The sequence below is a fragment of the Strongylocentrotus purpuratus genome, unplaced genomic scaffold, assembly GCF_000002235.5.
Source record: "Strongylocentrotus purpuratus isolate Spur 01 unplaced genomic scaffold, Spur_5.0 spur5_contig_844, whole genome shotgun sequence".
In the NCBI taxonomy this organism is placed as follows: Eukaryota; Metazoa; Echinodermata; class Echinoidea; order Camarodonta; family Strongylocentrotidae; genus Strongylocentrotus; species Strongylocentrotus purpuratus.
Genome location: NW_022145551.1, coordinates 151331 through 165000, shown reverse-complemented (window position 1 = coordinate 165000; position 13670 = coordinate 151331). Strand labels below are relative to the sequence as shown.

Below are 13670 nucleotides of genomic sequence, written 5' to 3'. Positions count from 1 at the left end.
TGGCAACAGAGAGGAGAGGGCTGAGAAATAGAAAGAGTGTGGGGTGCAGAGAGAGGGAGAGAGCGACAGAGAGAGAGAGAGAGAGAGACAAAGATAGGGAAACAGAAAGAAAGATAGATAGAGATAGATAGAGAGGGAGAGAGAGACAGAGAGAGAGAGGCTACAGAAAAGAGAGGGCTGAGATATAGAGAGAGGGGTGGCAGAGAGAGAGAGAGAGAGACGGAGGGAAAGAAAGAAAGAGTGAGGAAGGGGGAATAGAGAGAAATAGATCGATAGTGAAAGAAAGAGAAAGAGAGAGAGGATAATTAGAGAGTGAGATTAGAAAAGAGATGGATAATAAATATTTTTGAAAAAGGGACAGGTAAACCAAGTACCGATTTACCATGTTTCTTCCTCACCTGGATGGAGTGTGGCAAATATAAGTTTAATCTCTTTGCATATAGGTACTATGTCCCATTTGCAGGCCAAAAAAATGAAAAGGTTAAATTCTACTTGCATTTGATAGACTAATTTAGAAATTCCCTCAGAACGAAATGGCTTTAAAATGTCTTTAAGGGGGAAATAACGACCATTAGTTGTCGAATCGACTTTAGTGATTGCAATCCACTTAATGATAGTCTGATTTTTTTTATTTGTGTGCGTGTAAGTCTAGAAAGTAAACGGGTCTTCTTGCATAATTTCAATATTAGGACACTGCTAACGTTGACATTTCACAGATAGGACATATTAATATGTCACATATTCATAATTCCTGCAAAGTTCTACAAAATATGATGTACCTTGCATAAGATATCAAAGGGAAAACAAGTGCCTGGGGTACCAGAACCGCAGACAACAATTTTTCTTGTTGCCAGACTGAAGATCGTTCATAACTCATAGTTCATGCCCGAAGATCTCCGGATAAAACGGAGTTTTTGAACTAGACTAACCGAGGTTACTACAGATGCGGTCAAGTGCAGGAAAACCTGATTTAATCGAGTTGGTTTCGACTTGATTTTATCCACAAAGATAATTAAAAGAAAGTCGCCTCCTTTCATGGTATTTAGTGAGTGATTGAATTAGAGACACGTGGTCCATCGTAATGAGTATACATGAGATATTAATGATAAATAGGTGCTATGATTACAATGAAACAGCGTTTTTTCCTCAAGGCCTTTGTAGTGTTTAGATAAATCAACTTTCTTTTGGAAATATAGATCTTCAAAAGCATGAAAAGTAAAGGAGGGGACGCTCATCTAAGAATTACTGATTCAATGCACAATATACCATTTTCGTAATGTAATGGTTATACAGGTTTCTTGGTAGTGCCAAGATACAAGTTATGTAATTGATTGATTGATTGATTGATTGATTGATTGATTGATTTCTATTTGCCAAGCTTCCAACATACAATTACAATATATTATGAAAGAATAACAGATCAACATCAAGTCAGCTTGAACAGGATAGCCCACGAAAGCTCACCTGTTATGAATAATTGTATTGCAATAGTACCAATACTAATCGCAGGTAGGACAAACATTACGTTAGATTAAAAGACTGAGACAGCTCACATTGTTTTATTTTCCAACAGATCTCCACCATCTCTATAAGAACGCAAGTAACATTAACTGTTCAATGTAAAATAACCCATTTGAATGATAACCCAAAACAAAAAACCTGTTCTTGCAGCGTCTAAGCGATTTGTATGACCATCTTCAAAGTTATCATTCTATTTGCTACCCAATGTGAGATTGAATTCACTTTCCTTGTTTTCACACCGAAGATTACATTTCTCTTAGAAGAAAAAAGAAGGAGAAGCATGGCAATAGTTGAGCACATCTCTCGCGGTTTTCAAATTGATAACTTTTATATCTAATGCCAGCGAGACCTCGTCGAATGCGAAACTAGCTATCATATCATTTTACAACAGTGCTCTATCTCTCTCTTCTCATCTCTTGGCGCGTTTTACCAAGTGGTGTATAACAACAGAAACCATATTATCTCGTTATGATGCCAGCGAATCTATCGCCAAGATAAAAGGGGCGTAATAAATGGACTCTCGCTTTTGATCTTTAAAAAAAAAGTACTCCAAGTTTAAGGCCGGTTAAAGCGGTATCACTCCAAGACCTAACGAAAGATTATTAATGTTCTGTTTACGAAAGTATCTCTATCTCTCTTCTCTATGAGTCTATCTCGTGTGGGAATTCGGGTCGTAGTTTTCGTTTCGCTTTGTTCGAATTGGTCGTGAGAACGATTTTCAGTTTCAGAAGTATATTGAGAGGACTCTCGTCTTCCGGGTTATAGTTTTATGTAGTTTTACTACATGTATATACAAGTGTTCGTTTATAATGCTCGGTAAGACAATGACTGTAGTGCTTACTGCACAATTAAAAAGAGACGGGTGGAGAGAAAGAGAGAGAGAGAGAGAGAGAGAGAGAGAGAAAGTGTGACAAAGAGAAAAGGAAAGAAAGAGAGAGTGAATGAGAGAGGGGAGGGGGAGAAGGGACGTTATCATAGAGAGAGAGAGAGAGAGAGAGAGAGGGGGGGGGGCTACATTGCCAGTGTTCGCCATATTTATGGAAATACATGTACGCTGATTAAACTTTTAAAACGCAGGTTACAGATGAGTGGAGAAAATGGGAGAAATAGGAGAGAGAAAGAGGGAGAGAGAGATGAAGAGAGAGAGAGAGAGAGAGATGGAGAGAGAGGGGTAGGTTGGAGGGGGGCAGAAAGAAAGAGTGATGTGAGAGAGCGGTGAGGGATGTCATAGAGATGGAGAGAGAAAGTGGCGTATCAACGTTCAGAGAAAGGGTGAGAGTGAGAGAGAAAGAAAGAGAGAATAATAGAGAGACAGAGAGAGACAAACAGACAGACAGAGACAGAGACAGACAGACAGACAGATGAAGGGTAAAACTGACGAGGGGGGAGGGGGTCCTCGATAAAAACCGTGAACAATCAATGCCTATATTTATTAATTTTTTGTCAGAATTGACCAAATCATTATAATAGGAACCAAAATATATATCTAGAGAATATTTCGAATCCATTAAGAGTCGAGCTACAAAGCAACATACTATCGGGCAATGTTGGATATTATTATAATTAGGGACATTGAGAATTAAGGGGGGACGGGGGGGGGGGGGTGTAGCTCGAAAATATCCCCGGTTTGGATGGTTCCATATTTGGAAGATATTTTACTGCAAAGGAATGGCATCCATTATGGAAGCCTGGATAGAGGTTAGTGTGTCTCTTCAATATTAATAAATTCATTCCCTTTTTTCACTTTCAAATTACGACAAAGAATAATAAGCAATTATCGAGAGTTTGGATTGTATAGTTTCATTTTTTTAATTGCTGATTGCACATGGAAAGTGGAACTTTAGAAAAATAGGAAATGGGATAACTGACAGGGCAATCACTTTTTTGTGTGTCAACGTCTTTTGATGAGATTTTCCGCACGTTTACTCTCTAGAATGTAAAGAATAATATGAGATCAGACGATGGGGGGAATACGAAAGAAAATTCTAGTCGATTTCAAGTGAAAATTTTAGGAGCACCGACATACAGTGTAGGGTCCCATCATACTTCCCAGGACCTCGCTTTAGATGGCATTGTGTGACATGCTAGGTCTCTGCATTGCAGTAGGTCCGATATGGAGAAAGTTTGGACAATCATCAACTCTCTAACGACCCTCTTTTTTGCTGTGCTTTGTTGTATAAGAAACTTATATCCTAAACTGTTGCGTCAGACAACCAGCTACATACCGTAATTATATAGTCTTAATAGAAAGATTTTGTACATTATCAATCAGCTTTATGACATTCACCACTTTTAATAATCATGTAAGAATGATTTGTACCCCAACCCGCCTTTCACGATTCAGATATTCATTTGTACCCGATTCTGTTCATAAATTCAACTCAAAGGTTAAACGTTAAACTTCTGCGTCGGAAATTAATTAATCAATACTGAAACTATTATGATTTGAAATACCAATGACCAAGGCTTAATTTTGAAACTCATGATTTGAAGTACCAATGACCATTTTTGTCGCTTCATTACCTTTTGCATGTTCCTTATTTCATCTATTTCTATAAACGTGATGTACTCTTTTCTTGTAATTATGTACTTTCTTGAATATTACTGTAACGCCAGTGGAAACCAAATTTCTATGTAACTTGTTTGCAAAGACCAAATAAAATATCTTGTATCTTGTATAAAGGCACTTGAATGAAATGAGTGATTGTGATTCTAGTGAATCTCGCCCTCAACTTCTCCATGACCATGAGTTATAATATTAGGTGCAATTATTAGGATAGCTTTCGGTTCTATAACTGCAGTTATGGTATCTCAATTATAAATTCTTTCAGGAAATGTATCCATATAGCCAGTTCATAACGCAAGGATTATTATACTACCTAAGTATAATTGAATGCATACTGTTGAATTCTTATGTATGTTATGTAATATGTATACATGTTATTGTATGTTATACTCTTAATTTATCAGTTTCAGATACGATATGGCATGCACATCATTATAGCAATTGTGTTTGAAATAACTGAATAAAGGACCTCTAATTTTGTTAAAAGTATGTCGAAATTTTGGGGGGCAAGGCTGTTTGTAGAGAAAAGAAGACGGATTAACTTAGCGCTAACTTATTTCGGCTACAAGTTGATTTCAATGTGTTAGATCAGACCATAGCGCATTGAGAGAGATAGTTGTGACAAGCGCATCTACGCGTACGCGAGATAAATCATGTCGCTCCAAATATTTCCCTCCCACGTTCAATCTTTATGAGAGGGAACTGTTTTGGAGCTTCGTGAAATACCTGACCAATCAGAAGCAACTGCCGGTGAAGTAACTATCCCTCTCAAGTAGCTATAGCATTTTTTGTTGTTGTATAAATGAGTTTTCTCCAGTGTCCTAAGAATGATCCAACTTCATAGTTCGTGTTAATTTGGAGTCGATCTTAGATTCTTAGGAGATAATAGTATGCCACCAATACACAGTCATTATCATTAATGACGTTAACATACGCCGGTGCCGGGGCAGTGGCTGCTAACCATAATCATCTAGGGATTGCGAAACGCAAAGTTGGATAAGATTTCCCGGATATGCTCACCATTCTTTAATTCTAGAGTTAAAATAATGGTTTGTGTAAGCCACATCGCACTTTGATAGTCCTTACCTCCAACATCTTGGACGCAGAGTTATCCACGATTTGTTTCCAGAAAACTCTGGGCCTCCTCCGTTAGTTTCATTTTCACATTGTGTAATGGCAGCTATGTGAGTAATATGAATACTTAAAGGAAGAGTTTGGAACATAAAGAAAATAGAAAGACAATTATGTAGTATAACAATGTCTTCTGGCGGGATAGTCTTAGGACACTAATTATGATAGAGATCGATATTTAAAAGAAGTCCATAACCTATAATGAAGGAATTCCGCGGTCGTGACGTTATAAATATTTCAATAATTGTATTTCATTGTGCTTCAGATGATATGGTATATTAGACATCTTATGATATTTGTACACTGAATGTATTGCCAAGTTTCACAACGACAAGGACATACACATTCGTGATCGTTGTCTAAAAGCTGATTTCCTTGAAATTCACAAGGTAAAAATCTCATTTATGTCACCACCGGTGATCTGGATAATTCACAACTTTCATTTGAAAGTTTACTTTAACTTTTGAAGAAAGAAAGTAACATTATTATAGTATAGCGATGCCTCTGGCTAGAGAGAGAGAGAGAGAGAGAGAGGGTTGAACCGTTGAGGGGGCACAACGTATGTTGTAAACAGAGCCATTGATTAAGAGATTTTGCCCAACCCAGTTCGAGTTGGACACAATGGTTATGGCGAATAATGCTTTGTTGGGCAAGCATAAAAGAAATGAATGTATGCCATGTTACCAAGTAAACCAAGTTTGACAGAAGTAATTGAGATTTCTTCCTTCTTATCATTTTTTTCTTCTTCCAGGAATCTGTTCGGAGTCAATCGCCGGCTGAAAGACCAGTGCCGACGGTGAAGAAAGAGATAGTCGACGACGACTACGAGCTCAAGGTTGATGAAGACTATGAGTTAACCGTCGATGAAGGAGAGCTATCTGGTAGACGCTATGAAGAACGACCACGAAGCGAGGAACAGCCAGAAGACCTGGTGATCCGCAGGAGTGGCCCTAGAGGGAGAGACAGGATTCCTCCAGCGGTTTCGTCCTGGATGGAGAGAACACAGGACAACGATGACGAGGCAGCTATTCTGGAGGCGAGGGCGATGACACGACGTCGCCTGTCGCATCCACGCGGTCAGATGATGGGCTCGGATGAGGAGTTCGACTCGGATCCCGAGACCGTTGTCAACCCGAAGAGACCGTCGTCTCTCGGAAGGTCCTCGGTTGGTTCTGTTCATAGCACCCATAGTGCCCACAGCGCTGGTTCTCGTACCACGCACTCCTCGCATGGCTTCTCGAAGAATCCCGAAGATATGGCGAGGTCTGGTCGGAGCAGCAGTACTCTGACGTCACAAAGCGGAAGTTCTGGTGGCAGCGGTGGGATGGAGAGAAACCGTAGATCGCCAATGACGTCATCAGCAACCGCCGCCGCTATGGCCGCAGCGAGGATGAGCCACTTCCCACTCAGCTTACACAGATCACAGATGTGCAACGCGGCAGCGATGGCGAGTCGCCTCGCGCATGGCATCACACCGGAGATGGGAGCGGCCTTCCACGTCGGGCAACGTCGTCTGCCCTTATCCGCAGGCAGAGGCGGCGTAAAGCAACCCTTCATGAGCAAGTTTCAGCGGAACATGATAGGGATGCGACAGGCCATGGCATCGAGTATGCCCAGACGGATGCACAGGATGTCCCCCGGGTTCCCGCACGGCGTCCCGCTACACAAGTACCAGAAGATGGTTCGCATGCACCACGCCATGGGTAAGGCCATGCGGGGGATGCACATGTTCGGTCGAGGAGGAGGAAGAGGCAGGGGCAGGGGCAGATGCCACGGGGACCAGGAGGAGAGGCACGCAAGGCACATGAGGTTCAACGAAGCTCACGAAAGAACGTCACCTCATAGTCCGGATCACTTCAGTGGTGATGAGATTTCTCCAGAGTTAGAGATTGATCCTCCGGAGTCTTACAGCGAGTTCGCGGAGAGGATCTTCTCGACTAACCGCAGCCAAAGGCAGACTGAACCCGCAACAGAAACTAGTGGAACTGAAAAATGGGTAGGAAAATAAAAAGATCTTGAATCTATGAATAATTAGAACCCGTTGGAAGAGAGGACAATGTTGATCTTTAAAGCAAGTTTTGAAAAATAGGCATATTCAAGTGCTTACTTGATACATAATACCAGAGAAAGTTGAGGATACTAAGCCCATGTTTCTAAACTCATTAATCAAGAAAATAAACAAAATAAAAGTCCCTGCATCTTTGAATTACAATTCAAAAGTATTTGTTCTTTTTGTTACATGAACATATTCACTTGTGACGATGTGAACGTAATGTGCTGGAATTGTTGAGAACTAGAATTTCAGAACTGATCAAAAATGGTTTCTATATGAAAGGCACACTGATTACAGATTCACATATGTCTGCCCATAGGAAAGAAATGAGCCTGCCGCATACTCCTGCGGCAGACTTGCCGCAGACAGTCATCTTTTTCACATGCAAATTAGTTTTGCCGCAGACTTGCCGCAGACCTGCCGCATACTCTTTCAGTATGATGAAGAGTCTGCGGCAGGTCTGCCGCAGACTTGCTGCAGACCTGCCGCATACTCTTTCAGTATGATGAAGAGTCTGCGGCAGGTCTGCCGCAGACTTGCCGCATACTCTTTCAGTATGATGAAGAGTCTGCGGCAGGTCTGCCGCAGACTTGCTGCAGACTTGCCGCATACTCTTTCAGTATGATGAAGAGTCTGCGGCAGGTCTGCCGCAGACTTGCTGCAGACCTGCCGCAGACTCTTCGTCATGAATATTCATATCTCATATAGACCTGCTGCAGACCTGCCGCATACTCTTTCATATCCAGTACGTGGCAATAAAGTATGCATGTAGAAGAACCAGTGATAAACTGATTGATACTTCATAATCGATATTGGCAATATCGATATTACCAATTAGGTAATACCAATATATATATATTACCAATTAGGTATATTCTATTCTCAATTGTATTAACTTCATCACATTGATCATTTGAAGTGTATTCAAGAGTAACATTTAAAGTGACACAGGCTCGTACACATATATATACTAAATATGTATATTGTTTCTTGGTTAGTAATCATAGTTTCTTGGTTAGTAATCAATATATCTATTGCTTAAACGTGAATGTAATTGTAACATGATCAGACAAAATAATCTATTGGTTAATAATGGCAAAAGGAAAATAGAAATCACAAAAATGATGTGCATTGTCTTAATTTGCTTAACAAATCATGATAAATGTATTTTTCTGTCACACGTGTAAAGTAATAATGAATATGCATGAGATGATTGGTTTCAATTGGCCCTATTAGACTTTAATGGGATTTCCTGTGGCAGACCTGCCACAGACTGTTCCTGTGGCGTACTGGTATGCGGCAAGTCTGGAGCAAAGTTTCATCCTGCCGCAGATCTGCCGCAGACTGTTCCTGTGGCATACTAGTATGCGGCAAGTCTGGAGCAAAGTTTCATCCTGCCGCAGATCTGCCGCAGACTGTTCCTGTGGCATACTAGCATGCGGCAAGTCTGCAGCAAAATTTCATCCTGCCGCAGATCTGCCGCAGACTGTTCCTGTGGCATACTAGTATGCGGCAAGTCTGCAGCAAAATTTCATCCTGCCGCAGATCTGCCGCAGATCTGCCGCAGACTGTTCCTGTGGCATACTGGTATGCGGCAAGTCTACAGCAAAATTTCTTTCTGCCGCATACTTCGGCATACTCTTTGCCGCAGACTAAAAGTCTGCGGCAGGTCTGCGGCAGATCTGCGGCAGGTCTGCGGCAGGTCTGCGGCATACTTTTCACTTTCCTATGGGTATGGTGCCATATTTTGTTATCAAAAAATCATTCAAATGTACATGCTCCTCCAGTGAAGTCAATATTTTCACATTCTAGGGATAATTACTCTGCATTTGTTAAATCTATCTTTGTCATTTTTGTCTTTATCTTTTTTTTTTATATAGATGGAAGACATCTCCAATCGCATGGTAGTCATCGAGGGCCAGCTCCAGCTTATCCTGGAGCATCTCCCCTTCATGGGTGCAGCCGAGATGCAGAGTGTCTCTTCGGATCCCGGTGGAGCAGGCAGTGAGGTGGACTCGGGTCTCCAGGAAGATAGTGGGGCTGGACCAGGAGGGGCCGGTGACGACCGGAGCGGTGGTGGAGATGCTGAAGGTGAGGGGGGAGAAGGGGGTAGAGGTAGAGATATGTCGTCTGAAAACGGCGGCGGAGGAGGAGGAGGAGGAACAGGAGGAGAGACTGGAGAAAGAAGCGGGAGAAAGCGCGTGGTAAGCGGCGGGAGCTCGGCAGGATCTACTTCCCGTGGAGCCGTTGCCCCAAGTTTAAGGGACAGAGACGGAGGGAGACATCTCGCAGCAGAGAGGCGACACGCAGGAGGCAAAGAGGGTGGAGCTCGACGTGGAGACGCGAGAGTAGGCTTCAGGGCTGGAGCAACGCATCTAGCTGGAGCTGAAGGGAGGCAGGAGCTAGAGAGACCGATGGAAGATGATGGGATCATCATGCTCGATGATAAGGCAGAGGAGGGCCGCTTTCCTGACAACCTGTCCGAGTTTGGAGACATGCGAGGTGTGAACCAGTCACAAACAGAAGGTGAGAATAATTTTACAAAAGTATATCATCAGTAGCTAAAGAGAACACTTTAAATCCTGTGTGCACTAGTTTGACCATGAGGGATAAGACCTCCCTGCGTGGTCACTGACAGGTGGTTATCTTATAAAATCAGCTCTCAAATAACATAAGAAAAAGGGGATCATGGGGGACCAACAGGCACCGATTATGCATTGTTTGCTATAATAGGCGCAAGTAGTTACAAGTAGTACAGTGGGGCATTAAGAAGAAGAAGAGGAAGGAGAAAAAAAGGAATAATGTAATTAGATGTTCAGAGACAGAATGAGGATAATTATTACACGTACACTTACTGTAGGCCTTGTTTTTTTTGCTCTAGCGAAAAGTGTTTCCGGTCAATCTCACGCACTTGTCAAATTCCAAACTTCATCTCCGGACCCATTCATGAGCTAATCATTAACCGTAACGGAATAAGCCCCAAAATGCCGAAGTGAATAATGTCGGATCTCAATCTCAAAACAATCCTTAACGTTCAAAATAAAAACCAGATCGCAGAGACTGCCAGAAATCAAGGCAAAATAAAATTAAAAAACTCCTTGGTATAAAAATCACGTTCGGATTACATAATACTTCATTTCAATAGGTGATGGAAAAGGCTATCAAAATTATTGTCATGGGGTTGATTTTTTGAAAGGCTTTGCAATCAAGAGCTTAATGGGTTATACAGTTTAAGTGGCATCCATCTCTCTCTCTCTCTCTCTCTCTCTCTCAATATGACGATCTTCATTTCCAAAACAAATTTGGTAATTTGGTAATTTTATTTTTCCATCTTCCATTCTACCCATGCAGTTCGTATACAGATGGTGATGCAAGACTCTAGGTGGGAAGAGATGACGCCCTATGCCGGAGCTCCCCGGTTGGCTATCGCTCTCGCCCGCTACTGTATCTTCGGGACTAAGATTCTGATCCGATCCTCGGTCACAGGGCGTAACAGCAAGAACCCGCTTGACTTTGCTGGCCTGAGAAAGATAAAACGTGAGTTTGGAATAATGTGCATATCACTTCTTTCCCAATTGTTGAATAATGTACATTTTTATTTTAAGTTTGGCAATAAATGTCTAGTATACAAAAGTGTTTGTTTGCTTGTGAACAATAATTATGTCTAAAAAATAAATTTCATGAAGGAGATCAAACCATTTTGGATTTGTAGGTGATTGTTACTATGCCCATTTTAAAATATGACAGCTAACCATGTCGAAATTCTGGGAAAATTGACAAATCAGGTTATCTTTCAAATGATAATGGTTACATACGTCACGTGTTGCTTCCTACTTAGCAATACATCATTTAAAATGAAGCATTGTACATTTGTCAATTGGAGAGAGACTTTGAAAGCAATAGCACTATGATACCATTGTATTTTAAACTATAGCGTTGGACTTCATGCATCTTCTTTTCGTGATCATCATCCTGAATGATAGGCAGTTTTTATCACACTTTGGTAGAACTGGGACCCGTTTCACACAGCCTTTTTTCAATGACAAATCAGTGACAAATCGGCTGATAACCAATTAGAAGCAAGGATTTCACTAACTTATAAAAAAAACTGAAACTTGTCACTGATGACAAGTTTTGTGAAATGGGGCCCTAAAATTGACAAAAATCAGAGACAAATCGGCTGATAACCAATTAGAAGCACGGATTTCACTAACTTATAACAAAAACTGAAACTTGTCACTGATGACAAGTTTTGTGAAATGGGGGCCCTGAAATTAACAAAAACCAGAGACAAATTGGCTGATAACCAATCAGAAGCAAGGATTTCACTAGCTTATAACAAAAACTGTCATTTGTCACTGATGACAAGTTTTGTGAAATGGGGACCTGAAGTTAATGAACCAATGTTATAACTCTCCTCTCTCTCTTTCTCTTTCTTGCACACGTCCATTTGTTCAGACCTCCTCTTCCAGAAGTACGGATCCCGGTGCAGTCCCGTCGAGTTTGAGGTGATCTGGAAGACATCACGAGAAAGCATCTCACAGCTGTGCAAGCGACTGAGAAGAAAATACAACGCGGCAGGCATGGCGCTGCAACCCGGTCACGACGACTTGATGGCTATGGATGATTTTATGGTAGACTGCCCTCTCTTGACGTGAGACAGCACAGTATTGTTACCGGAAAATTGGAGAGAACCACCGATCGGTGTGAAAGAAACCGAGAGAACTTGCGATATGATAGGTCTACCCTGGATAACATCCATACCACTGAACCATTTCGAGAAATTCGATGGATTCGAGTCTTACTAAGCCTTACTACGATTAATTTGATATCCTGAGACGGAGTTATTGCCTGTGACAAACAAGACTCTGGCTGAACTGTTGGACTATACTGTGATGTGGTTTTTAAATAATAATGAAACGTTCACAGGCAACTAGTAAATATTCTGAGGCATACACGCTTAGATTGGATCTCGAGTGTTGAAACAAAACGTTGACGATCGCATTTCTATAAACTCGTCCATGTACAAACGACAATCTCTAAGATAAATGGTTGGAAATGTGTTGTTGCGATGAAGGGCAAACCTCGTACAGTCGGCTGTACATTGAACAAGTAGGAAGAGAGTGTAATGCATATATCGACAGTGATCATGGAGTTTCTTCTATAACTCAACCAATATTTACTTACACGTACACGGGTAAGACTAAAAATAAACCGTCAATGTTACTGATTTGATAATATCGAATGGACAAATAACAGTGACAATTTGTTGACCAGGGACCCGTTTCACAAAGGATTTTTTTCAATGACAAATGACAAAAATCAGTGACAAATCTGTTGATAACCAATCAGAAGCAAATATTTCAGTAGCTTATAACAAAGCTGTCGATTGTCACCGATGACAAGTTTTGTGAAATGCCCCCCAGGGCCCTGTCATATGAAGAGTTGATAATTGATATTAATCGCAAATAAGTTGTGATTAATAGCAAATGTTTATCACATGGATCTCAGTTCTACCTGTACATTTTGGAATGCAAGGACGATTGCTTTCTATTGGCGATAATGACATAACAGCTCAAAAGATTAATGGAATAAACACATCTGAATCATGCGCAAATCGTGAATATACGTTGGAACAATAATAGACAATATATTTTTCAACAAGTCGAGATCATATAATAAGCAATATATGTAGTAATATCATGTTTCATGACCCATTTGTATATTTTATATCTTATGCAAAAGTATAATCTTGATTGTCTCGTTATCATGCATATTATACTTGGCGTCGTTTCACAAAACCGTCATAAGTACAACTTCACTGACATCTCATTGAAGTGCGTGTTAAATTTGATACATGCGTTTTAAAGCCCCACTGTCCTACTTGTAGCTACTTGCTCCCTCTATTTAGAAAACTTCCCCAATCGGTGCCTGTTGGTCCCCCATGATCCTCTATTTCTTATGGTAATTGAGAGCTGAGTTGATGAGATAGCCACCTATCAGTGACCTCGATGTGTGGTCTAATCCCTCCTAGCCTAGTAGTGTTGATTAGCTTTAAGGGGTTATCGGCGAACTCAATGTATTTGTGACAGTTTCGTGGAACGCTGCCCTGGGACCCGTTTCACAAAGCCTTTTTTCAATGACTACCGACAAAAATCAGTGACAAATCTGCTGATAACCAATCGTAAGCAAGAATTTCAGTAGCTTATAAACAAAACTGTTATTTGTCACTGATGACAAGTTTTGTGAAATGAGGTCCTGGACTATAAACATGCAAATGTTTTACCTAGAAAAACATAATCTCTGAGTGCCTGTTTGCCTGGTTTCATAAAGAAGTTATCTATCATGTTTTTACTTGCCAGTAGTAGTATCTCCAGTCCTCAGTGATTTGTGTATTAT

General features: G+C 41.0%; 1 protein-coding gene across 1 annotated transcript in view; it reads left to right on the top strand.

Annotated features, from left to right (window-relative positions):
* LOC115926112 overlaps positions 1-12416 on the top strand; it is a 25073-nt gene extending 12657 nt beyond the window's left edge. The window contains exons 2-5 of the mRNA XM_030990597.1: positions 5970-7214; positions 9152-9797; positions 10623-10808; positions 11730-12416. Coding sequence (XP_030846457.1) covers positions 5970-7214; positions 9152-9797; positions 10623-10808; positions 11730-11929 — 2277 coding nt within the window. The 3' untranslated portion in view covers positions 11930-12416. The remainder of the gene's footprint in view (positions 1-5969; positions 7215-9151; positions 9798-10622; positions 10809-11729) is intronic.
* The last annotated feature ends 1254 nt before the right edge of the window (positions 12417-13670 follow it).